General features: G+C 50.6%; 1 protein-coding gene across 1 annotated transcript; it reads left to right on the forward strand.

Moving 5' to 3' along the window:
- The first annotated feature begins 865 nt into the window (after positions 1–865).
- Positions 866–26,211, forward strand: RORC (RAR related orphan receptor C). The gene is made up of 11 exons (XM_080915347.1): positions 866–960; positions 2,973–3,002; positions 15,219–15,304; positions 15,556–15,697; positions 16,836–17,342; positions 17,557–17,678; positions 19,015–19,147; positions 19,386–19,493; positions 19,618–19,728; positions 20,793–20,902; positions 24,808–26,211. Exons 1-11 carry the CDS (start codon positions 921–923, stop codon positions 24,967–24,969), a joined length of 1,551 nt encoding a protein of 516 aa, XP_080771473.1. The 5' UTR covers positions 866–920; the 3' UTR covers positions 24,970–26,211.
- The last annotated feature ends 481 nt before the right edge of the window (positions 26,212–26,692 follow it).

Below are 26,692 nucleotides of genomic sequence, written 5' to 3' on the forward strand. Positions count from 1 at the left end.
AAAGCCAGGCCCAGCTAATCAAACTCTGGGCAGAGGACGTGCCCGAACTGTGGCATCCAATATCCACAGAAGCCCTGGCTCTTGGCCCTCTTCAGGCTTCAGTGCAGGCCTTTATGTGAACAGATTTAGTCGGGGTAGGGGAGGCTTCCCTCCTCTCAGCTTGGTGGTCCAGTACAGTTCCTCTCTTCTCTCCCTCCTCTACCCCTCACCTCTCAATTTGCTCTTCCTCCTGCGCGCACGCGCTCTCGAGCACACACACACACACACACACACACACACACACACACACACACACCTCCACTTGAAGCCAGGAAAATCCTGAGGGGGCAGCAGGGAGTAATCGAGAGGCAAAGCAGGCGCTGGGGGAACCCAAGCTGCGTGTATCAGACCCCATCCTGGAGATCAGAGCCCCCACCCCCACCACTTGCTGTCTTTTCTCCCTACTCTTCCTGTCTCCCCTTCTTAATATCCTGTCACCTGTCCCAAAAAAGTCACAAAGACCCAGGTTCAAATCTCAACTCAGTCACAAATTGCCCTTGTGAGTTCCTTGGCTAGTCCTATCTATTCTGGGCAACGGTGGGTTCATGATTATGAATAATCACATTTGCCTGTAGGGGTTATCATGTGGGCTTCCAAAAAAAAAATCTGATTTACCTACAAGGCCTTGCAAAGACTCAGCACACAGTAGGTAATTAGTAAATACTCCCTACTTTTCACCTGTTTTTCCTCAAGACTCTAGACACTGGTCCACTGCTGTCTCCCTGAGTCCCTTCCTGTGCCAGGACACTCTGCCAGCCACTCCTTTCCCCTGCCTGCTGGGCCAGGTGCTCCCTCCCTCTTCCCTCCTCCCTCCCCCGGGCCCTGCTCCCTGCCCTCCTGGGCAGCCAGGGCAGCAAGGACGGCACCAAGGGAGCTACTCCATGGACAGGGCCCCACAGAGACACCACCGAACATCTCGGGGTAAGAGACCCTAAGGCCCTGGAAGCAGGTGGAAGGGACTGCTAGGGGGCTCAGAGGAGGGGGAGGGATGGGAAGAGACTGGGAAAGAACTGGGGAGAAGAGGGGAGCAGAGGGGAGACAGACTGGCTGACAGTAGGTAGGACAAGTCTTCACCTAACTGTAGGGGAAGCAGGAAGAGGGCCTAGAGAAACAGCAGCCTTGGGAAGACAGGGAGGGCAAGAAGGAAGACACAGGTTGGAGTGGGGGCAGGAGGGAGGAGCTGTGTTTGGGAGGCTTGGGAGAAGGATGGGAATGGGGCTGGCTCAGATGTGAGCAGGCCCCTCCCTGCCACAGTACCCTGGGCAGTATGGCTGGAAGGGTAGCTCTCCACCTTCCAATTCATTCACAAATGTAGTAAGCTGTCTGCCAGTCACGGTGCAGGGGCTGGGGGCCGGTGCAGGGGCTGGGGGCCGGGGCTGGGGAGGAGATGCAGATGCACCCTGCCAGCTGCTCCAGCCCAGCAGCCCGGACTTTCCTTCCAGCTGGTTCAAGCAGAGTTTTGTCTTTGCACCTGTGGAGCACAGGGAGTTACTGGGGGGGGGGGGTACAGTCCACGGATGGAGTGAGGAGGGAGCCCTTCAGAACAGGACACCCCCTCCCTCCCAGGCTTGTCAACTGGGAACCTATAGAAAGTGAGTAACAGAAGTACCAGCTTCTAGGGCCACTAGAGAAAAGCCCCAGGGTAGAGGTGGGGGCCAACAAGGGGAGTGTCCCCATGCAAGACTGCTCTGAGTTGCAAAGCTGGAGGCTGGACAAGGGTGCCACGTCAGGGAGGAAACTGAGTAGGGCCAGACAGGATTAGCAGGGAGGTGGGCATGGCATGAATCCACACCCTCTCTGGGCAGACCTTCCCCTCCCCCACTCGGGGCACCAGGTTACCAGGCCCCATTTACTATCAAGGCAATGAAATGAAGAAAGCCTGGCTGCAGGGTGATCTCCTGGCAGAGGGACGGTGAAGGAGAGGCAGGACATGTGTGCCAGGGTTGGACAGCAGAAGGCAAAAAGTAACAGAAAGGAATCAAAGGTTAGGGACATTACGGGCAAGGCTTATGGGCTTTCTGGACAAAAGACTGGCCCTAGGTTCCCTCTCTAGGGGTTTCCCAAATATTGACTGCATGCTGACTTCATCCCAAATACATGAACAGCCCTGTGACTGCACAGTAGCCGCAGCTCTGCTCTCAGCAGCTGCTCCCCTGGACAGCAAAGCCTTTCTGTACACCTCCATTAACTACTGTCTAATACTGTCCAAACCCAGACTCAGAGCAGAGCAGCAAGGAAAAGAAATCTTCCCTCTGCAGGCTTGTGGGCAGGCAAATCGCACAGCGGTGGCCAGAGTCTGTCTACAGCTCTGCCCTCCTGTCTTCCTCGTCTGCCCCCCCATCCATTCCCAGCCCCACACCTCTGCAACTCCCCCATGCTTTCTGGCAGAGATAAGCAACAAAAAGACTGCATTCCCACGGGGACTTAATCTGGGCGCAGAATATTTGAGTACTTCAAATGCACCAGATACTAGAGGGTTCTTGCTGTTCCCCAGACCAGCAAACTGAACAAGACAGAGGCTCTGTCCCCAGACGGACTTACAATCTAGAAGGGATGGTGGCACACCTAGGGCAGTTGCCTGTTATGTCAGGTGCCAGAAAACAATGCACAGTGCTGACTGAGTGAAGCCCAGGGCAGGGGAGAGGGCACGAGAGGCTGCTCCAGAGGAAAAGACATCTGAGATCTAGCTAAATGAAAGGGGCATGGGTGGGAGGCAGAGTGTGGCATGGGACGTTCTGGAGGCAGAGAAGAGCTGGACACTTTCGGGACCTGGAAGAGAGCCAGTGCGGCCAAGGGGTAAAGTGATGGGTTCTGCCAGGGGGCCCAGCTTCTCAGAGGCCAGGTAGTGCTGGGGAAAGCAGATGGGGTACGGAGGGAGCCAGTAACTGGAGAAGTCTTTGGCCTGTTTATTGACCCCTTCCTTCTCTTTACAGAGCTGCTGGCTGCAAAGAAGACCCACACCTGTGAGTAGGGGTTTGGGCCAAGGTGGTACTGGGTTTGTCAGTTCAGGAAACATGAGTAAAGGAACGGTTCAGGACCGGACAAAAGTGGAAGGGTCAGGCTAAGACTGCAAGGCCCAAGAGATGAGGGCCAAAGAACAAGACATACAGGCCAGGACCAAAAACAGAAGCCCAAGGAGTGCCAAGTAACAGGCAGAGAAAGAAAAGGGGAACTGGGAAAGAGGAGGGCAGAGTGCTGGACAGAGGCTCAGCTGCTGGGCCAGGCCAGGGAGTAGGTGTAAGGCCACCCCAGCCTCGGAACTAACTCAGCAGCCACAATGGGAGGCCTGGGAGCGTGCCCAGGGCTTTGTGGTGGCAGAGCCAGGTTTGGTGTTCATTTCTGTGGTTAACACATTCTGAGGTGTGAGCAAGCCTGGAGCGAGGCTCTGCAGAACTAGAAAGCAGGAAAACCTTGTCTTTGTAAGAAGAAGTGGACAGGGACACTGTTTCTACAGTGTCTGAGGAAGAGACTAGAGTTCCAGAAGGGCTTCTCAATGGATACTTGGAAGTAAACATCTTGTCTGGGGCCATTGCAGCACCCCCAATCCAGCCACATAGAGGCTATTCTCCTACAAAATGTGTGCACACCACCAAAGTCCTGCCCAGGGGTTGTGCATACCCTCAGCAGCTTGGGGACACTCTGGAAAAGACACAAGCATGGTCATTAAGTTAATGGTCACAATCTTGTCAGAAGAGGTCACCTCTACTCCTCCGTCACACACTCATTGGTTGCCATGGTTGCCACCAATCCCTCCCACTGCAGAAGCCATCTTTGGTTGTGTCCCAGCATCCCTCCTCCCTGAGCTTGGGGCTCCATCCTCCTGTGGGGAGAGCGGTCAGAGCTGCTTGGCTCAGCATAATCCTGATCAGCCTCATTGCGCTAGCCACAGGGCCCCACGGAAACACTGAGCAGGAGCCTGGGAGGAAAGCAAGTCAGAATGACGCAGGCAAGCTGGGGGAGGGGACCAGGGACCACACTGGGGGGAGAGGGGGACTTTTGGAGAGTGGAAACTGGGAGAGACCAAGCCAAGCTTTCAGACCTGCCTCCTATCTTTTTAGTCCCTACCATGTGTCCTCCTGACGATCCAGGCTGGTCATCCTCATCCATCCAATGTCCAATTCCCGAGCCCACAGAGAGAGCTTTTTACTAGCCAGCAAGACTGAAAACCTCTCAAGGAGGTTGACCCAAACATTGAGATCCACTCCCCAACCTCGGGCCAAGAAAATTAAAACTGCCTCCCAAGTGAAATAACCTCAAAAAAGGGGTCCAAGCTAAGAAACCCAGGGGGTACACCCAGATCTAGAGGAGGCCTAATAGCTAAGGGACCAGAAGATGAACCTCCAAGGCTGAGGTACTGCCAGAGCAGATGGAAAATAAAGGGACCCATCAATAAGAAACCTCACACCAATAAAACCTGCAGAGAAACTCAAGTGCCAGGAGACAGCCCAGTCTGAGACATACTCAAAAGCAAACCTTGAACCAGAGACACGCACCTGTCCCTCAAGTGGATCTGAGGGCACTCTGCCTGGCCTTAAATACTTACTCAACCATTCACTACTGTGTGATCTTGAGCAGGTTACTTAATCTCTGTGTATCTTACCTTCCTTGTCTTTGGAATGGTAGTTATCACATAAAGTACTTTATGGAGATGATTAAGTCCACACAGAACTGAATCATTCCCAACACTGAATTAAGCAGTACTGTTCAGAGGATGAAGATGGTGGCTTCACTATCTGTGTCCCAAACTAGCCGTCTTGCTCCCAAAGGCCTTTCTGAAGGACCAACCTATCCTACAGAGGGCATTTGCCTAATGATACTGCCTCTGAATGCCATGCGGTGAGGGCTTAGCAGCCTCCCAATTGTACCACACTGGTTATGGCTGTTGACAGTCCACAGGGTCTCAGTGCCACAAGACACCACCCAAGACAGATTCCTGTGACTTACCTCTGGGACATCCCTACTACCCCTGGTGTCACCAGGTGAAGAGGGCCTGGGGTACTCAAGAAGAGGGGATTTCGCTGCCCATGATCTCCACGAAGCTCCCCAGCTAGAACTCCCCTGGCAAGTGGAAACAGCTTTTACCGCGGCTGTAGCTGTGGTTTTGGAATTTTCCAACGCCCCCTGTGATTGGCTGCCCCGCCCCTCACACCCTGCCCCAGACCCAGATTGGCCACGTGGGGTGCTTGTCATCATACCCAGTACACCTCTGGGGGTTGGGGGGCTGTCACTTGGCCACCTGTGTGGAGCAGAGCTTAAACCCCCCTGCCCAGAAACACTGGGGTAGAGCTTTGTGCAGATCTAAAGGCTGAGGCACCCGCTGAGAGGGCTTCACCCCACCTCCACTACCAGCTGTGTGCTGTCCTGGGCTACCCTACTGAGGAGGACAGGGAGCCAAGGCCTCAGAGCCTAGGCTCAGTCATGAGAAGTAAGTGAATGGGGCCACCTGGTCATGGGGGAGCCTGGGTCCTGTCACTATCCCTAGGCTCGTTGAATAGGAGGGTGTCTTGGAGACAGTGCCTCCTTGGCAGTGTGTGTCTGTCAAGGTCAAGATCTACTGGGAGATGGGTGGAGTTCTGAGTGAGTTACTCTCCCTGGGCAGCTTTCCTTGGCAGCAATGGTATTCAAATCATTGAGGAGTTCCTTCCCAGGAGTTCCTCCTGAGAAGACTGGCATGCCCAAGGTGTCCAGCCCTTTGATTCACAAAGAGACCAAGACCCAAGAGGGAAGTCACTATTAGGGCCAGGAGGCTGGTGGAGTCCTTGTTCCTAGTGAAGAGTTTCTCTTTATGCTTCAAACCACAGGTACTATTGTGCCCTGAGGCAGAAGGCACAGTAAACTGAGGTCAGCAGGCAGTGGGGGGTCAGAACTCATCATCTGCCTAATCCCCCAACCCCAAACACTCACACACACACACACACACACACACACACACACACACACTCACACACTCATACCAGGACTTGATGATTAGGTACAATCCAGCTAGGGACTGCTCTGTGTGTGCTTGTGTGTGTGTGTGTTTGCATGTGTGTTGTGTGTGCCTCAAGTGCAGTTGATCATCTAAAGCAAGTAGAGATGTGAGCAGAAAACCGTTGGTCTCACTCCTTTCTGTTTGAAACCATGGGCTGACAGCTGCTGAGCAGATGTCTGGGCCCTTCAGGCTTCCAGCTGAGCAAGACCTCTCAAAATCCACAGTGAATGAGGAAAAGGGAAGCCTGTGACCCTGAGGCCTGTAACCTGAGGCCTGAGGAAGCCCCGGCTTCAACCTGGGGTCTTTCCACAAGCCACAGACAGGAGGCCATATTGAGTCCTGGAAAGACCCTTGGTCTGAAAATCTAGTGAGCAGGTTCTAACACAGGGTCATCTGAGGCAAGTCACTGAGCTCTGGTCTCCAACCACAAAATAAATGAGTTGACTTTGGCAGCAAAGCCAAGCTTGGGAGTCTCGGAGTTCTAAGAGCCCAGGACCGAAGAGACACCCCCTCGTCCCCTAATGGGTGAACGAGAATCTACCCCTAGAGTGTCCAGGAAAGCATATCAAATGGAGATTACCATTTGCATGCATGGGACAGGACTACAGTTCAGGTACAAGCTTCTTGGTGAGACAAGAAAACCAGGAGAAGAACCAAAAGTCCAAGGATAGGAGTAGGGGCTGTGGTTCTTTTCTGGCTTCTTCCCCTCAACAGCAAAAGCTTGCAGACCGATTTCACAGAAATAGCCCCAGTTCAGCCCTGAGATGCTGTTTCTGAGTACTTCATGCCCAGACGGAGGGCAGCAGCCCCAACAGTATCTGAGAGAAACACTTGGGTAGCTCTGCATTTAGGCACACATGCACACACACACACATGCACACACATAGATATATCTAAGTTTTCTGACCCTTTTGAATTCTACTTACTACCAACTTGGGAGAGGTCAGAGCAGACAGGGCTTGGGACCATGACACACCAAAGAGTGAGGCCAGAGAAACAAGGAGCAGATCAAACCTAGGAAATAGCGAGGGGCTTGGGGGTTAAGGGGGAAGTGTCCAGGTGGAGGACCCTCAGGAGAGCCATAGAGTAAGAAATCCAGAGACAACGGGCATGGGTCATGAAGTACAGACACAGGGGAGGTGGTAAAGAAATGTGGCAGGCTGGAGGGTATTTCAGAATGAAACAAAGCCCCTCCACCCTTACCTCAGCCAGTCAATGGTGTATGACCTATCTCATTGTTAGGAGCTAGTCAGTGTGGAATCAGTAGACAGGAAGTCTAGGAATGAGAGGTCGCATGTCTGTCTTCTTCCTTGAACACAGCCATGATTATGTTGAGTAGTGGGCCACAAAGAACTTCAAATGCTGAGTGTGTGTGTGTGTGTGTGTGTGTGTGTGTGTGTGTGTGTGTGTACACATTTGGTAGGTGACTCCTTCACCTACCAATGCTGAAGATCGAACTCATGCCACCAAGCCTTTGTGGCTAGCACTTTTACCCACAGAGCCTTTTCATGGGCCTTATTTGGTTTTGTTTATAACAAAATGTCATAGAGCTCAGACTGGCACTGAACTCAATATACAGCTGAGAGTGGCCTTGAACTCCTGATCTGCCTGCCTCTGCTTCCCATGTACTAGTGTTGTAGGATAGCATTATGCCCTGCTCCATCAGCCTTGCTTCTTCTTGGTATCACTCCTGCATCCTTCTCTTTTCCTTTCTTTCCATTCTACCCAGAATCCCAACTGCCCCATGCTCCAGAGTCTAGACTATGAAGATCTTCAATCAGTTCCATCGCAATGAATATGTGTATTGATAACTACTGTCCCTACCAGGGGCTCACCCACCCCACCCTCCCCTGCCTCTCTGCTGCTGACTCAAACCAACAGGGACAGGGACTTTCCCCACTCTGAGTGCTCTCTAAGGAAGACAGCCTGGGGTCTCACTCATGTCCCGTGAATATTTCCTGGGGTCTAATCTCCACTCCCACTGCAATGATGACACGGCCTCTCCCCCGGAGACTCCCAGACAGAATTTCAGTGCCACAGCCAGGTCTTCCTGAGGCTGTGTCCCTCCCAGAGGCAGCGGTGGTGCCCAGGGGCAGAACCACAGCTCTGCAGGCAATCGAGGCTCCCACTCCTCAGAGCTTCCTCCTGGTGATTCATCCCCTTCCCCCATCCTCTGCTTGTTTTCTTTGAGTTTTTTTTTTTATTTCCCCTCCTTTCTCCTGTCCCAGACTGTGGGGGTGGTGGGGGCAGCAAGAGGGGGTTTCGAGTGACTGGCTGGCTTTCCATGGCTTTGCAAAACCTGTCTCTCCCTCGCCCACCTGAGTTTTAGAGTCACTAGTTTTTTCAGTTCTGGGATCAGGTGTGTCAGTAGAAAATTCTCATGAGAGCTTGCCTGGCTGGGGACGTGCCCTAGGTAGAGAGCTAAGGAAGGAGCTGATGACAGGCTGCAGATCATAGGGGACCGCTGGCTGGAGCAGTGGTCTCAGTGGATAGAGAAGGGGCCTAAGCTGAGAGATGCATTCTCTTTCTCATCCAGCTATTCACTCATTTATGTAAAGAATGGGGTCCCCGATGGAGGAGTCAGAGAAAGGACTGAAGGAGCTGAAGGGGTTTGCAACCCCATAAAAATAACAATATCAACCAACCAGACCCCCCAGAGCTCCCAGACACTAAACCACCAACCAAAGAGTACACATGGAGGGACCCACAGCTCCAGCCGCATATGCCAGGCTGGAGGAGAAGCGCTTGGTTCAGCCAAGGCTTGATGCCCCAGTATAGGGGACTTTGGTTCAGCCAAGGCTTGATGCCCCAGTATAGGGGACTATCAGGGCAGTGAGGTATGAGAAGGTAGGCGGGTGGGTGGGTAAGCACCCTCACTGAAGCAGGAGGAAGGGGGATTGGATAGGGGGTTTCTTGAGGGACAACCTAGCCCATACCCTCAAGAAGCTGTGAACTTCCAGAGGAACCTTGGGTCAGGAGCTCCGCTGGGGTGCACTGGTCTTCTGACCTTTGCTTTAGAGAGGTAGATAAAGAGTGTGTGAGCCAGTCAGGACCACTGAGGAAAACTAGGCCTAAGGAATGGTATCTGTCTGTCTGTCTATCTATCTACCTACCTATGTGTCATCTATCTATCATCTGTCTGTCTGTCTTTGTACTAGGCACGAGTCCTGGTTTATTCCTCACCTAGCCTATCATCACCCTCACTGCACACTTGTTCATTTTGCAGCCAATGGCCTTGTTCCATCTACTCTCTTTCAGTATACTAAGGCATCTCATCCTCCAAGGGGTTACAGCTTGATGACTGAGGATTCTGACTCCAGTTACCAAGACCTGAATGTACACTCCTTGGTTGCCTTTTCCTGGCTGTATAGACTCGGTCCAGCCACTGTCTAGGCCTCAGTATTTTTTTATCTGTAAAATGGGGACAATAATAATAGACCCTACTTTACAGAATTGTTGTGATCCTTAAAAAGTATATGTAAAGAACCCTAAGGATGATGTGACGACGCTGCAGCTGTAAGACATTGCCTTGCAATGTCGGCAACTTGAATTCAATCCCTAGAACCCGTGTGAAGGTGAGAGGACAGAACAGGCTTCACAGGGTTATCCTCTCACCTCCGTGTGTAAGCTGTGGCATGTGTGCCCATGTGTATAGCACGCACACAGGCAGTATACTAATCCGTAAATCATTTTTTAAAGGAAGTTGAGTGTGGTGGTTCACATCTATAATCCCTCGGGAGGCTGAAGCAGGAGGATCTTGCATTCCAGGCCAGCCTGAGTGTACAGTGAGACCCTGTTTAAAAGAGGGGCTGGTTGGCAGCGAGATAGCTCCGTGGATAAGGGCACTTGCTGTCAAGTTTGATAACCTGAGTTCAGTCCCCAGGCCTCACGTGGAAGGAGAGCACTGACCCTGTGAGCTATGGTGTGTGGCTCATGTGCAGGCACAACTAATAAATTAATGTGAAAAACTTTTTAGCTGCGTCTGGGGGAATAGCTGTCCTTCCACTCTGCCCCCCTCATCTCTGTGGGCTGGTGATCAATGCATGACCCCTGAGGAAAGGGAAGACCGACATGTAGGACCTTGGATTGTGTTCTCAGCACAACACACACACACACACACACACACACACACACACACACACACACACACACACACAGTGTAAAGCCTGGCATATACTACAAATCAGGCATTGTCTACAGCTTGCATTATTATTCCCTCTTATTCAGTATCAACTGGAAAGCAGGAAAAGAGGAACAGAAGAGAGAGGCCTAGCATGCCTCTGCCTGAACCATTCCTTCCCTGTGACCGGGGCTTCTGGAGTGAGACCCCCCCTGGGTTGCAGCCCCTCTCTCTGTTCCAACCACTTCCTCTCTGTGGCTAGGCACCTGGTCAGGACCCAGGGCCCAGCTCTGGATATAGTCAAAATGCACTATCAATGAATCTTGCAGCTGTGAGCAGCAGGAGATTAGAGGAGGGGGTGGGACAGAAGTGGCTTGCCTCTGCCATATTTCTCCTTCTGGGAGGCTCTAAGGTGCTCCCTGCAGAGTGTTTCAGGCCTGAAGCAATGCAAAACAGAGTCACTTTTGCTTTCCAGGGCTGCCCGGAGTTACGGTTTTTACATCACGTCTGTAGGGAGGGTGCAGGGGTAAACTGGGTGAGTTGACCTGTAGGAATGGGCTTGGGAAGAGATTATCAAACCTACCTTGACCCCTTGAGCCTGGCACAAAATTGGCCAAAGTGACTAGAATCTTTCTACGCCAAGTATAGTCTGAAGACAAAGAATCACCGTGCAGACTCCCCGAGCCCTGCCTTGGGCTGCTTGATCAAAGATTTTTCATTTGTTTTGTTTTGTGGTGCTGGGTCATGGAACTCAGAACATGTGTGTATTAGGCAAGCCCTCCACTGCTGAGTTACTGCTGCAGGTCCTATATTGTAACAAGACCTCCAGGTTCTCTCTCTCTGTCTCTCTCTGTGTCTCTCTCTCTCTGTCTGTCTCTGTCTCTGTCTCTCTGTCTCTCTCTGTCTCTGTCTCTCTCTGTGTGTCTGTCTCTCTCTCTGTCTCTCTCTCTGTCTCTCTCTCTGTCTCTCTCTCTCTCTCTCTCTCTCTCTCTCTCTCTCTCTCTCTTGAAATACAAAAGACTAGGGCTGTTGGCTAGCTGGTTACCCTCCTGCACTAGGTATTTCTGCTTTTGTGAGAATAAAATCAAAGGGTTTTGGTTGTCATTTTTAAAACAGGGTCTCAAATTATACCCCAGGCTGGCCTGAAACTCATGGCAACCCACCTCCCCCGGCTCTCTGAGTGTTGAGATTTCCCAGACTGAGGGTTTTGTTTGTAATAACCCTCAGGAGAAAGGTACAGGGAAAGAACAGCAAGTAAGACACAAAAATCCTCAGAGAGCAAGCAGAGTTGGGCTGCTGTGGGAACAATGGGGCATGGGCTGGCCTGAAGGCTCCTGACCTTTGATTGGCTCCAGTTCCTGGCACCGTTGGGCCCTGAGATGGTAAGTTCCTGGCAGACTAGACTCCCAAGCAACAGTTTGAGTAATCCTGTGATTACTCAGCACCCCCTCCCCAAGCGGAGTTCCCATCACCTGCTCTTCAGGGTCTGAGTCTTTGCTGTAGAAGTGTTTCTCTGCTCCTCTCATGACTTCCCCACCAGCCCTTCCCTTCCTTCCTTCCCCAAGTGTCTGTTCATCTCTCTCTGTCTCTGTCTCTCTCTCACACACACTTCCTTTGGGGTGGATGATACTGAAAGGAGTGAAGGTATAGGAGAAGGAGAACTAGAGAAAGACAAGAAGCTTGGTCATGTGGAAAACTGGGCACAGGACCAGGACCAGCAGGGGTTTCCCTCACTTTCTGTTGTCTCTCCTTTGCTATAACTATTTTCCCCAGTCCTGAGCCTCATAGTCTTCCCGCTTGGCGAGGGGGTCTAACACAGACAGCTGGGATTCTGTGTGCTTGTCTCATTGTGGATCACTGCCTTGGACTGGCCATGAGAAGATAGAGGAGAGGCTACACAGGTAGCTGGGGTCTGGTGCTCCCACAGCCCCCAAACCTCCCGGTGCTTGACTGGCCATATCTCTTATGAGATGGCAGGGTCTAAGTCACACTGTGGTCAGGCCTGGGCTAGGACCAACAGTGGGTCAGGTATGGGGCAGGAGGTATGCAGGGGTCATCCATGCGGTCAGCGCACACACGCACGCGGATGTGGCTCTTGGAGAAGGGAAGAGGTAGGGAGGCCTGTGGTTGCCTGCTAGGCCAGGGCCCGAGTTCCCACCGTGGCTTGGCCTAATCTCCTACCACTTGCTTTTCTGGGTGACCTATGTTGGTTTCCCCCTCTCTGGTCTTAGGGCCACTAAAGAAAGCTATACCACAGAGTACAAAGGAGAAGGTGCTGGGTAGGAGCAAAGTCTGGGGACCCAAGTGCTTCTGTCAGGTGGCCAAGCAGATGGATTTGCTTTATCTCGGGCAGTAATGCCTGCCCTGCAGTGCCCTGCCCCTCATAGTGTTCCCTGAACTCTCTTGAATCATGCTGTGTGACCTACACCACAGGCACTGTTGCTTTCACCGGCGTTTGCTGCCAAGGGAACCGAGGCTAAGAGTGACTGGAAGTGTCCGTGCCCCCACACTTTCCACCCCTCTTCCAGGCACCCAGGTCTCCTGTTCTCTCTTCCCCGCCAAGCATTCAAACCAGCTTGTAACTTACAGGAAGCCATTGAACAGAGCACTTGATCGCTGGTGGCCACAGCTTACTGTGCAGTTGGCAGGTGGCGAGTATGTCTGGAGGTGGGACAAAGAACTGAGTTTTAATGGAAGTATTTCAGACACTCATAGGGCCGGTCCCTTGAAGAGACAGCTACTTAATCTGACCCAGCTCTAGACTGGCTTGACAAGATCATGGTTTAAGGATGATGGAATACTTTGGGAGTGATGGGCAAATCATGGTCTGACCTCTCCCCTTCACATCAGCAGGCCTGTGTGTGGTTATGTTTATTGGACATGTCTCACATAGCCCTGGCTGGCCTTGAACTCATGATGTAACCAAGGATAATCCAGAACTCCTGATCATCTTACCTCTTAAATGCTGGAATTACAGGATGTACAGCTCTGCCCAGCTAGCAGGCTCTCATGTGACCAGGCACTAGGCACAGGCTGGACGTGAGATCATATGGAAATGAGTTTGCTCTCCATGAGGCACTTTCTCTGTCCCTAGAGTAGGAGACAGGTCACAGATGACAAGGGGCTTTTACTCTAGGTCACTTTTCTAGCCTGCTTCAGCTCTCACCTATCCACTCAGGGAAAGTCAAAGGTCAGTTAGTGATTGTGAGAAGAGCCAGCTCCCCCACCCCCACCCTGTTTCTTCTACCCCAAGTCTATACACTTGCTGCTGGAAATATCTGAGTTGGCTGGGATCCCAAGCTTTACTAGCTGCTGTTCCTTCTCTCCTCCAATCCCCCCAAAGAACTGCAGATTGAACCTAGGGCTTCATGCATGCTGCTCTACTACAGAGCCAAGTCCTAGCTCTTTTTCAGTTTATTTTTGTTTGTTTGTTTGTTTGTTTGTTTGTTCTTGTTTTTCAAGACAAGCTTTCTCTGTGTAACTACCCTGACTGTCCTGGAACTTGATTTACAGACTAGGCTGGCTTCAAACTGAAAGAGATCCATCTGCCTCTGCCTCCTGAGTGCTGGGGTAAAAGGCTACCATGCCCGGTTCATCTAGCTCCCTTTTAAGGAAGGGCTGGGCGAAGATCTCTTGATGTCTCTTGACATGCTGCAGAAAGCTGCAGGCACTGACAGGAATAAGACAGAATAAAGGAAATCAACCTGGGACCAGTAGCAGGCCACAGCTAAGAGTGATCAGGCAGCATTTACAATGAGTCCAATGGGAGTAAAAACTTGGGTTTTGTTTTTTATTTTGATTTTTTGGTTGGTTGGTTTTGTTTTTTAAAGACAGGGCTTCTTTGTGTAGACCTGGCTGTCCTGGTACTTGTTCTGTAGACCAGGCTGGCCTCAAACTCACAGAGATCCATCTACCTCTGCCTCGTGACTGTTGGGATAAAGGGTGTGTGCCACCGCTGTTGCCTTGGAAGCAAGCTCTACCTAAGACATGTGCACATATGCACTGGTTCAGACAGTATGTCATCAATCCACAGACCATATAGACACTGACCTGTCTCTGTCTGTCTGTCTGTCTGTCTCTCTGTCTGTCTCTCTCTCTCTCTCTCTCTCTCTTTCTCTCTCTCTCTCTCTCTCTCTCTCTCTCTCTCTCTCTCTCTCTCTTTCTCTCTTTTTCTGGAGTAGTCCTGGCTAGCCTGGATTTTGATATGGATCAAGCTGGCCTTGAACTTACACTGATCCCCCCTGCCTCTGCCTATAGCAAATAATGAACTGTCCAAGAGAGCGCGGGGTTGTAGACCTGGCACTCAAGCAAACAGGCTGTGTGAGCTAAGTACTTTTTCATCCTCGGGGAGAATGGGTGAACGGAGTGTGCTTTAATCTCAGCCAGTTTTAACAGTCATGTTCTGTGCTCATACAAACAGACACAGATGCCTTTTGTACATCTTCTTACACACCTATACACAGAGTGCTACTTTGTGTTGGTACTGAGGCCATCAGTTTGGAAACCCTATTTGGGCTTTCAGACTATCAGCAAAGCTGGGCTGAGCCCTTCTCTAGTCTTCATCTCTGTTTCTTTCTAGTCTCTCTGTACCCCACTGTGTTGGTTCCCTTCAGTTCCTGTCCCCGTGTAGCCTTCACTCTCCTCTAAGAGCAACTGACATCTCTGTCTAGTGCCCAGTGGCCGTGCCCCATACTCTGTTCTGGGAGCCAACCCTCCGTGGGGGAAGGGAACACAAAGGAAGCCTGCTGGGCGGGAAGCAGGTGTTATGAAGCAGTAAGGACTCCTCTGACCCTATGCGGGATGAGAGGAGGGCACTGGAGATGCTCAACTTGAAGAACTGAGCAGGTGGCCTCTTTGCAGCTGCTCTCTGTCTCCATAAAAGCTGATACAACTCCCAGCTGCTTTGTGAACAAAACACAGCCTTCTTAGACCCTTTGCTGAGAATCATTTATACTTTACTTCCCCTTCCATAATGCAAGAGGGCATGTTGGAGCTCACTGAAGAAATAGGGGGAGCGTCTGCAGCCCAGGTTCATGGTAGTGGAATCTAGGAAAATATTCTGGGCTAACTTCTCTTTCTCTCTTCCAGCACAAATTGAAGTGATCCCGTGCAAGATCTGTGGGGACAAGTCTTCTGGGATCCACTATGGGGTTATCACCTGTGAGGGGTGCAAGGTAAGCTGCAGGCATTTGTCTGCATTATGCACTTGGCTGTTTCAGGGGTCTCCCAGGGTCAAGAACAGGAGGGAGGAGGAGGATCTAGTCTTGATGTGGGAAAGAGACCACAGGGTCAGTCACAATTCTGCAGTGGAGGTTTGGGGACTTGGGTGGATATAGAAGTTCCTAAGACCAGTGCACATGGGTTAGAGGTCCCGAGGGCCACCTGCAGCTCAGGGAAGATGGGATAAGCAGTTTTTGTTTCTCAGGGCTTCTTCCGCCGCAGCCAGCAATGTAATGTGGCCTACTCCTGCACCCGTCAGCAGAACTGCCCCATTGACCGAACCAGCCGTAACCGATGCCAGCATTGCCGCCTGCAGAAATGCCTGGCTCTGGGCATGTCCCGAGATGGTGAGGATGTGGGGGCAGCGCCCAAGAGTCTCTGCACTTTTCAGAGGCATCCTGGTTCTTGCCAGACAGAGTTGGCTTGCAAAAGCACCTTGCCAGAGAACTCTCTCCATTCTCCCACCCATGGCCTATTGTCCTGCCTTTTGAAGGGTCCTCAAGGCTCTTCAGAGTCTCGACTCCAGGCTCTACTCCAGAAAACCCTTACCAGCATCCTATTACTCTTGTCTCTTCTTCCTCTAATGAATTCTCTTCGTTCCTCTTTCTCCTGGCCTAGTTCCTACCAGTTCCCACATTGTTACCTCCCGCCTTGTTTAGCACCATCTCCCTCCTGAGCCCTATGTAACCATCCTTAGGCATAGGATTGTGGCAGGGAACACCCTCAGAGTAGGCCTGAGAATGACCCAGAAGGTGGGGGATCGAGTGTGGTGTTCCTAGAGCCTTATCCACCTCCTCACCCACCATGTTCACCACAGAAGGAGCCCTGGGAGGAGTGGGGGGCATGAGATGAGGAGGACCCAGAGAAGCCTGTCAGCACTTTTCAGTGCTCAAAATAACAAATCGAAAGGAAACATGCAGGGGTGCAAAGGGGCAGGCGGGGCGAAGGGCTGTGCCCCCACACCTGGGAGGGGTTGGGGGAGCGAAAAGGCAGGAAAGAGAGAGCAGAAGAGGATGTTCAGAAGCAAGCCACCGGAGCCTGGGTTGGGCTGTGGTGAGTATCTAGGTCACCAGGGAGCCTGCAGGCCTGACCACAGGGAAACCTATGTTCGCAGCCCTTCTCTTCCTCCAGCCCTCCCAGACAGGCAAGCTGACCCCAATACTGCCTGAGGCCCCCTATTCCAGCCCCACCTCAGTGGGGCTAGAATCTCCAACCCGAGCTCATTGATTGAGTTCTGCACTATTAGCGTGTGGTTTAGAACTGAAAGGAACTTTGCTGGGGGGGGTGGGGTGGAAATGCTGGTGGAACAGATCCTAAAGAGATCAGAGCCAGGCATGAAAGGAGCCGGGAACCTAAGCTCCCCAAAAGAAAGTGTACAGACACAGCTGGAGAAATGGAACTTAGGGTCAGATTCATGTGCCTGCTGCCCTGCCCTGCCCTGCCGTGTTCTCTTGCCTCCTGCACTGATTCCTGAACCTTCTCCAGCTGTCAAGTTCGGCCGAATGTCCAAGAAGCAGAGGGACAGTCTACATGCAGAAGTGCAGAAACAACTACAGCAGCAGCAGCAACGGGAACAAGTGGCCAAGACCCCTCCAGCTGGGAGCCGTGGGGCAGACACACTCTCGTACACTTTAGGGCTTCCAGATGGGCAGCTACCACTGGGCGCCTCACCTGACCTGCCTGAGGCCTCTGCTTGTCCCCCTGGCCTCCTGAGAGCCTCGGGCTCTGGGCCACCCTATTCCAATACCTTGGCCAAAACAGAGGTCCAAGGGGCCTCCTGCCACCATGAGTATAGTCCAGAACGAGGCAAAGCTGAAAGCAGAGACAGCAACTATAGCACTGACGTCCAGCTCACTCTCGGAAGACGCGGACTTCGTTTTGAGGAGTCCAGGCATCCTGAGCTTGGGGAACCAGAGCAGGGTTCAGATAGCCACTGCAGTCCCAGTTTCTGCAGTGCCCCAGAGGCACCGTATGCCTCTCTGACAGACATAGGTGAGCATCTGGGAAGGGTGGTGGTGAAAATGAGGCAAGAACTTCCCCCAGCTCAGCACCTGTGTAATCCAACATCAGTCCTAAGGAATTGGGGATCCTAGTCAAAAAGCCAAGGGAGGAGGCAGGGCAAGGGAGACCTGGCAGAGAGCCTCCTTATGAACTTCGGGGTGGGAACCAGCTGAGGTCTAGCTGTGCCTTCCTATTCTGGCCCCAGAGTACCTGGTACAGAATGTCTGCAAGTCGTACCAAGAGACATGCCAGCTGCCCCTGGAGGACCTTCTCCGGCAGCGCAACAACCTCTTCTCACGAGAGGAGGTGACCAGCTACCAGAGGAAGGTGAGGGCAAGAGACACGAGGGAAGGGAGGGCTTCACCCCCTACGCACACTGGAAGAGTGCTAGTCTGGCTACTTAAACAGGTATTTGGGTAACATGGCCTCACAGGCTGGCTGGCTGTGTGACTGTCTGGCAGCTAGATGACTATTTCTGTAGCTCCTACTTATTGAAATTTTACCTAGTTCGCAGTCTACATCCTCTTCCACCCAGACCTTGCCACGCTGCCTTTCATCCCCAATCAGTAAATGACACCAAGCAGTGTCTGAGGGCCATTTATTGGACACCCTTTCTTGTCAGGCATTGTAATAGAAGCTTTCATGAAGTGTGTCCAGCCTGCTGCCTGTGATCTACAAATGTCTAAAGACAGTGATAAATGTGGCCCAGTGTAAAATCATGAGACTGTTTTTGGTTTGGTTGTTTGTTTGGTTGTTTGGTTTGGCTTGGTTCTAAGACAGGGTTTCTCTATGTGTAGCTCTGGCTGTCCTGGAACTCACTTCTGTAGATCAGGCTGACCTTGAACTCAGAGATCCACCTGCCTCTGCCTCCTGAGTGTTGGGAATAAAGGTGTGTGCCACCACCACCCAACTTTTAAAAACTTGATTCTCAGGTATACATTTTGTAGATAACTACGTCAGATCACAATGTCAGAGGTTAGACACCCCTATGAGGTCATCCTCAGCCCTTCCAACAACTGACCTCTGAGAACAGAATTTACACTGAGGTAGAAGTACTCAGGATCACACAGTGACGGCACCAAAGTCAAGTTCAAATCTGATGGCTCTCCAGTGTCTGCCATCCCTTCTGTCACACTCTGACAATGCCAGCTGCTCTGAAATCAGCTGACACTTCATATTGGCAGGTCTCAGTTACTGAGACCTTCTTCAGAGAGAGCAGTAAATTACAATGTCTGCTGGTGAAACTGTATCATGTATGGCTTCCCTTTCCCCACAACAGCTATCAAAGTGTCTGAGGAAAACCGTCACCTCCTTATCTGGAGCCACTCCCTGGGAGTCTGGGAAGCTCTCAGGCAACCTTTTTCTCCCATAGCAGAATCCCAATACCTAGTATTGGATAGGCTTCATGAGAAACCAGGTTATCAGCGAGAACGGAATTTGAAGTTAAGAAATCAGAAGTTTTCGTCCCTTTTATAATTCTCCAGGATTCCCTGTACTGAGCTGGGAGTAGCAGTAACTGTAACCTCTGACAGGAACTGACCCTGGCTACATCTGTGCTAATAGGCTCCATGGCTGACAACATAGAAATGTAAAACTCACATTCTGCAGTTTAGGGGGGGCAGGGGCTTGGGAGGATCACAGGTCTCCCCCTCTGTCCCTGCAGTCAATGTGGGAGATGTGGGAGCGCTGTGCCCACCACCTCACTGAGGCCATTCAGTACGTGGTGGAGTTTGCCAAAAGGCTTTCAGGCTTCATGGAACTCTGCCAGAACGATCAGATCATACTACTGAAAGCAGGTGCCCTGGGACTGGCAGGCCGTGGGTGTGGGGGTGTGGTGTGGGCGGAGCATAGGCTGGTCCCTGGGATTGGCAGGCCGTGGGTGTGGGGTGTGGTGTGGGCGGAGCATAGGCTAGGGATGGAAGGACAGAGCCAGGGCCAAGTGGAGGGAAGTTACTTAAGGAAATCAAGACACTGAGGGAGGTGGTTCCTGGCTCTACTTAACACCGCCCACCCATCTTTCTCCCCTTTATCCAGGAGCAATGGAAGTTGTCCTAGTCAGGATGTGCAGGGCCTACAATGCCAACAACCATACAGTCTTTTTTGAAGGCAAATACGGTGGTGTGGAGCTGTTCCGAGCCTTGGGTGAGGGCAGTGGGAACTGGGATAGCCCTCCCCCGACCCCTGCTCCGCTCTAAACACCCAAAGGGTGGTGTCGCTGCGGGCGGCTGCCATGCTTAGCTTACTCACTTCATCTCCACTCCGGCAGGCTGCAGCGAGCTCATCAGCTCCATATTCGACTTCTCCCACTTCCTCAGTGCCTTGTGTTTTTCCGAGGATGAGATTGCCCTCTACACGGCCCTGGTTCTCATCAACGCCAGTGAGTGTCTCTGGGCATGGGAACGGGCACTCTGATGGCTGGGACACAGCAGCTGATGGAGAGCCTAGGCCTTTGGACTCGATTAAATGAGAGATTGCTTGGAATAAGGAAATGAGCACTACCCCCATGCTTCTGTAAAATAAAATAGATTAAAGAATGCAGAGGAACCTTAAGACCGGGCAAGGGCAGCACACAGTGGGGCAGTGGGAGCACGGAGAAGGGAGGGTTGGGAGGAAATGAACCACTTCCCCAATAGATATTAACCTACTGGTCAGCATACGGCAGTGACTCCTTTACACACGGAAATCACCTAGGGAGCTTTAGGAACTGATTGCATCCCTGAGTCCCGTGCCCAGATTCTGACATAACTCATCTGGGCTGCACCCAAAATTTTACCAACCATCTCCAGACTGAGCCATTAGGATAGAGAATGACCTGGTGATGTACCCTCGCTTTAGACAGAATTGATAATGGTGGTAGAGCTCTGGGTCCAAGCAGCCAAATGCTAAATATTCGGAGGATCCTAGGGAGTGTGCCTGCTGCATCTGTTTGAGGGAAGCAAAGGAAAGGGTAGCTTAGGAGTTGAAAGAGAGCCACCGACTACTTTAGAGGCCTCGCTGACTACCTGAACATCTTCAGGAAGGTCACCTCTCTGAGTCACTCTTGAAGGAATGAGGAAGCTCTCTTCCAACATTTTACTTCCATGACAGAAATCTAGTGCCTGACATTGAATCAGCTACATGAAAGACAGGTTACCAGGGACAGGTAGCTACAAGGTAGTTAGGAGATTAACAGTTCCCACTCCTTTCATTCCTGCCCAGTTTCCCTGGTAGTTAGCTAGGCAGGCCCAGAGCCATGCATAGATCGTGCTGTTATCATACCAGTAAGCACACACACACACACACACACACACACACACAGAGAGAGAGAGAGAGAGAGACAGAGACAGAGACAGAGAATATCTCAGCTAAGAGATCCTCTCCAAAAAGATACATGACACCATTTTTCTGGGCACAACTGTCTGTGTTGTTTCTGTTTCACTCTGGTCCTGTCGCTTCCCTCAGACCGTCCTGGGCTCCAAGAGAAGAGGAGAGTAGAACATCTGCAGTACAATTTGGAGCTGGCCTTCCATCATCATCTCTGCAAGACTCATCGACAAGGCCTCCTAGCCAAGGTAGGAGAAGTCCATAGGGTAGAAGAGACTAAGCTCACTGCTAGCTCTGTGACATCAGGGCCAGGGTCTTCAGGAGGAGAGGAGGGGGTGCTGCAGTGCTGGACTGTGCCAGAGTGTCTGCAGCAGCTGTAGGGACTGCAGGAGCATCTGTTTCCATGTACAAAGGGATGGAAAGTTAGTCTGGAGTTGGAAGAGACCTCCAGGGAACAATTCAGTTTAATATAGCCGACACTTACCCAGCACCTGCTTATACAAGGCACTGTGGAAAGATACAGAGATGCAGTTCTTGTCCCCACTCAGATATTCTAACGTGTTAAAGAGACTTGTGTACCTTCTAATATACTGCTAACATGGGGTAGAATGTGTGATGTTTTAACAGTGAGATTAACAAAGTGCTTTTGATGATGTCTCTCATCCTTATGGCCAGTTATAATAGGACAAATGTTAAAATATTCCTGTAGCAATAAAGTGATTTTAGTGACACATATTAATTGATGACACAAATCTTAATCCCAGCGCTCTTTCAGCAACATCCCTGGGGCCCCTAATTTGCTATTATAAAAGCTCTTAGAAGCACAGCGTGGTGGTGCATGCCTGTAAAACCAGCTCTCAGGAGGCAGAAGGGAGCAAAAGAAACAAGAATCCAAGGTCATCCTCAGCTCCATAATGAGCTTCAGGCCAGCCTGGGCTACATGAGATACCCCCTTAAAAAGTGGAGGTCCTTTTGGAAAAATGATAGGGCTTCAGGGCAATTTAAGGGGCTGGCGAGATGGCTCAGTGGGTAAAAACACTTGCCACAAAGCCTAGTGTGATGACCTGAATTTGATCCCTGGGACCCACATGCTAAAAGCAAAGATCTGACTCCAGCAAGTTGACCTCTGACCTCCATACACACATGCCTGCTCACAAGCACACACAAAAACAAAAATGTAGAAATTCTTCACAATTTGAAGGTAAATCAGGTAAAACATAAATGCTTCCTTAAAATGGTGTGAGGTAAGAGAATGAGGCCATGAAAGATAAGGGTTCAATAAACATTCCTGAGGTAGAGCAGGGATCCAGACCTAGGGAAGGGGGTGAATGGAGCTCTAAGGAGGCCAAATAGTACATGGAGGGAGGATGGCTCATGGCACATATTTGTGTGTGTGTGTGTGTGTGTGTGTGTGTGTTGTTGTTGTTGTTGTTGTTGCACATCAGAAGAGAATGCTTCTGCATGCCTGTAGAGGCCAGATAATCTCAGTTATCATTCCTTTGGTGCTGCATTTTTATATTTTTCACCCACTCATTCATTCATTCTGAGACAGGGCCTCTCACTAGCCTGGCCTATGAGTTACCAGGACTGCTGAGAGCCTCTGGAGACTTGCCTGTCTCCACATCTCAAGTATTGAGATTATAAACATGTTCTATCTTGCCTGGCTTCTCCCCGAACCCTCTCCTTCTTTGTTGTTTTGTTTTGTTTTTTATCAAGACCAGGTTTCTCTACGTAGCCCTGGCTGTCCTGAAACTCTGTAGACCAGGCTGGCCTTAAACTCAGAGGGTCTGCCTGCCTCTGCCTCCCAAATACTGAGATCAAGTCATGTGCCACCACGTCCAGTCTTCGCTTGGTTTTCTTTTTGTGGGTTCTGGGATCTGCATTCAGACCCTCACGCCTGAAGGGCAGTACTTTATTGACTGAGCCTCCCCAACATTCATGGTACTTTTGGTAGATATGAGGTCAGAAGCTGGGGTATACAGATAAAGCAAAGAGTAACAGGAGGTACCGGTGGAGGAGGAGCAGCCAGAAGACTTTCAGTGCCCTGAAGAGCAAAGCCTGACTTCTAGGCTGACCTTAAAGAATTTACTTTGTAAGCTGTGAAAAGGATCCACCCACTTTCACTTAGGCCTTTCTTATGCACAATCATCACACAAGCCCTGAGACAAGACGAAATTAGTTCAGTCTCTCCCTAAGGAATGTAAACTTTAGTCTACAACAAAATGAGTTTAGAGAGAGAGAGAGAGAGAGAGAGAGAGAGAGAGAGAGAGAGAGAGAGAGAGAGAGAGAGAGAGAGAGAGAGACTGGGTCTGGGAAAGTAATTGGAATGCAAACGTAGTTGAATCCACTTTGGTGGTGGGGGTGGGGGTGTTACAGTTTCATGGAGCCAAAGCTGGCCCTAAACTCATGCGTCCTCCAAAGTGCTGGGATCATAGCCCTGTGCCACCTTGCCCAGCAGGATTCACTTTCAAAATATAGCATGTGTCCCACAATGTGCCCCCCCCCTCCGCAAACCCAGCTATCAGCCACAACCAGACTATTACTTCTAACTCAATTTCTCATCCCACCTTTGTCTACCAGTAACCTGGTCATTTTAAGGAGGCAAGCCCTCTTTTGATCTCCAGTCTCCTATGGTAGCCAAGATCAACTCCAGAGACTGTGTCACAGTCACAGTGATGTGACTCCTGCCTTCCTCCTCACCTGACTTTGCACCACCCTTTGACTCCCCTACTCTGACCACAGTGTTTTTTCACTGGTTCTTAATCACACCAGGACTGGTGCCTTCTCTCTTGGGGCCTCTTGTACCTGCTATTTTCTCTCTGTTTCCAAATGTTCTCTTCATGTCTTCATTCTAGAGAGGTTTTTTCCTAAATAGTTACCCAACAGGAGAAGGACCCATCCCTAACAGGAGTAGGTTCTGAGAAACATCTGCCCATAGCTTCACATGGTAGGGTACACCAGGATATGCTTAACACGAACAGACACAGCTGTTCTGTCCATACTCCCTCAACCTATGGGACCACGAAAGTTTGAGGCTCATAATTCCCCAAAAAGTTGTTAGGCAGCGTGTAACTGTGTTTATGACTCCCTGGCTGCTGTGTACACTTAATAAAAGTATCTTTTTTTTTATTATTATTCACCGATGTTACACCTGAGCTCATGACAGTGCCTCCTCTAGATTTTTGGAGTTTCTCAACAAATATCATTTGAATGAATAAAAGAAACTATTGTAGCAACCCAGGCAAACTCAAAGTACTAAAACACAAAATAAATTCAAGAGGTGTGAGGGAGTCACCCTGCTGCCTACTTTTCTGATTGTTATTTTTCTAGGGAACTAAGCTAAGAAAGGGGGATGTCAAGAGATGTTTTTTAAGTCTCACTTCATTATACTGTAAATAGGAAAGATGGTGTCTGGGGTCTTTCTCCCTGCCTCTGTCCCATGGGCTTCTGCATCTTTCTTAAAGGTTTACCTTCCTTTGGCTGGAGACTGACTGCACTGACTTACTAAGTGCTGTGTTGGGCACCTTTGTAAAAACTCTTGTTTAGTTCAGACAAGCAATTGTTGAGCAGGAATGCCAGCCAGTATCCATGCCAGGAACAGAAGCTACATAGTGACAAAAAGGTCCACAGACTTTATCTAAGTACCTGTGGGGCAGGAAGGCAGACAAACTGGATCCTTTTTTCTACACTGTGGCAAGGGCTACACAGAAGGAAGCCTACAGGAAGGGCTTTGGCCCAGCAAGGAACAGGATGATGTTCTCAGAGGTGATAACACTTGAATTAACAGAATAAGAATTAGCAGAGCCTCATTCTCCAGATGAGGAAACAACATGAACCAAGGCAAAGGACCATGGGAGCAAATGCAGTTCATTCTGGGGCAGGCAGAACCACTGATACCATCATCCAAGTCAGCCACAGTGCCGAGGACACAGATGTGACCATCAAAATTGAACCTAGAAGTTTGCCTGTCTCATGTCAGTTCTAACTTACCTTCGGTTTCCAGATATAGATACATCTAACCAATGGGATTGGCTGCTCCAGTCGGGTCAAGTGTAGGGGAGGCAGCAGGGAGGGTCATCCTAGCTCAGCAACAGTGAGATGTGTTTGCTCTGCTAAGCACTAAAGTTCTCATTCTCTCCTAACCCATCCCTAGCTGCCACCCAAAGGGAAGCTCCGGAGCCTGTGCAGCCAACATGTGGAAAAGCTACAGATTTTCCAGCACCTCCACCCCATCGTGGTCCAAGCTGCCTTCCCTCCACTCTATAAGGAACTCTTCAGCACTGACATGGAGTCCCCTGAGGGACTGTCAAAGTGACCTGGAGGAAGGACAACTTTCTACTTCCTTCAGCCCTCTGACCCACCTCCCTGGACTCCATTTACCCAGCCTTTCCCTTTCTACTCTCTAAGAAGGGTGGTCTCCCTAGGACTCAAATGCTAAGACTGGTTTTCTGCCCCTGGGCTTGCCTGGTGGTACAACAGCAGTAAGGGATGGAGAGAAGTCTTGTCATGTTTGATTTCCCATAAGTTCCACCCTGGCTCTGGAAGCTGTGGGGTAGATGGGTTATAGGATGACCAAACAGACAGCAGGGATAAATCCAGGTACCTGGGATGAGAGAACTTGAATCTAGGCTCAAAAGCTAATAATAGTCCTTTCAATACCTCATTGTATTTCCCCATAGGCTCCTCCTGGGGGAGATGGATCTAGCTCAGAGACTGGTGGCAAGCACCCAGAAGGACCTGTATATAACAAGGATATAGATTCTTGAGGTTTTTCTGTCTTCCTTCTTCCTAGTTGAAAAGTGTTGTTGACCCCTCCCCCTGCCCATTTTCTGGGACCTAAAAATGCCTGAATATGCAACAAATGAGGGTGGGGTGGAGATAAGGACCCAGGATAACTGTTTTATGGGGCTTGGGTATGGAGAAAGACATCAATGGAAAAATTAGAGTGTAAACCTCTTGTGTATGCTTTAAAAGTCAAATTTGTTAGCACAGTGCAATCAGAGACACACAGCCACACAGGTGAGACACACAGCGGCTCTGCCTCCAGTGACACAGTTCTACAGACATTTTCCTTCTGACACAATCTCTTCCTGGAGGTCACAGCTCTGAGAAGTCTTAAGATCTTAGGGGAAAGTTCCAATCCATGCAGGACACCAGAACATAGCATCCCAGCTCCGGCTGTCTTCCGTCCCAAGAACTATTCCTAAGAGAAGCAGAGGGCTGGATGCTGACCAGCCAGAAATCCAAGGACCAGCATCTGGGAGGATGCCCTTGACTTCAGTCTCTACCCTGTCTCTCTATGAGGAAGGAAGGCAGTACCATCCCCTGTTCTGTACCCGTGTGATGCTGCCTCCAGCATGAGAGAGTGACTAGGAACAGGACAGGGACCTGCTTCCCCTCCATAATCTTGCTCAGAATCTCTCTTCATTTGTAAAGCCTCAGACTCTTCCTAGGAGGTATAAGCAGGAGATGAGGGTGTGGGAGGTTTTCCTCTCAATGAAAAGGGTTTAACTAGGTAAACATAAACCCCAACTTGTGCCATTCTTTATAAAATGATTTTAAAGGCTGGGAGTGTATGTGTATGCTTGTCCGAGGGTGCAGGGCACACATGTCGGGTGTTGGGAGACTTGAATATGACTGCCTAGATACACGCTTGCTCTGCAGTTTTGCCCTGTGTCGAGTCAGCAATTCGTCAGTCTTATAAGAATTTTAGTCCCCTGGATTCTCCCCCAGCTAAGCAGTCCGTCCCTCAGAGAGGCTTAGAAACGAGTGCTCAGGTACCTGGCCCAAGAGGAATGGCAAACTAAACTGAAGGAAGATATTCTAGACCTTGAACTTCCAACAAACAGTAACCACAGGCTCGTTTAGATTTAGAAATTACACAGAATCGCCCTGCATCTAAGAGACTAGAGGCTGTGGAAGTGGTGTCCCGGGAGCTCTCTGCTCCTCAGGAGGAACCGGAATGTCAGAATTCTTTCCCGCTTCCAGGGCTGTCTGGGTAACAGACCCTGCCCCAGCCCTGGGTCCCCCTCTTCATT

This window comes from Micromys minutus (assembly GCF_963924665.1).
Source record: "Micromys minutus genome assembly, chromosome: 4".
NCBI lineage: Eukaryota > Metazoa > Chordata > Mammalia > Rodentia > Muridae > Micromys > Micromys minutus.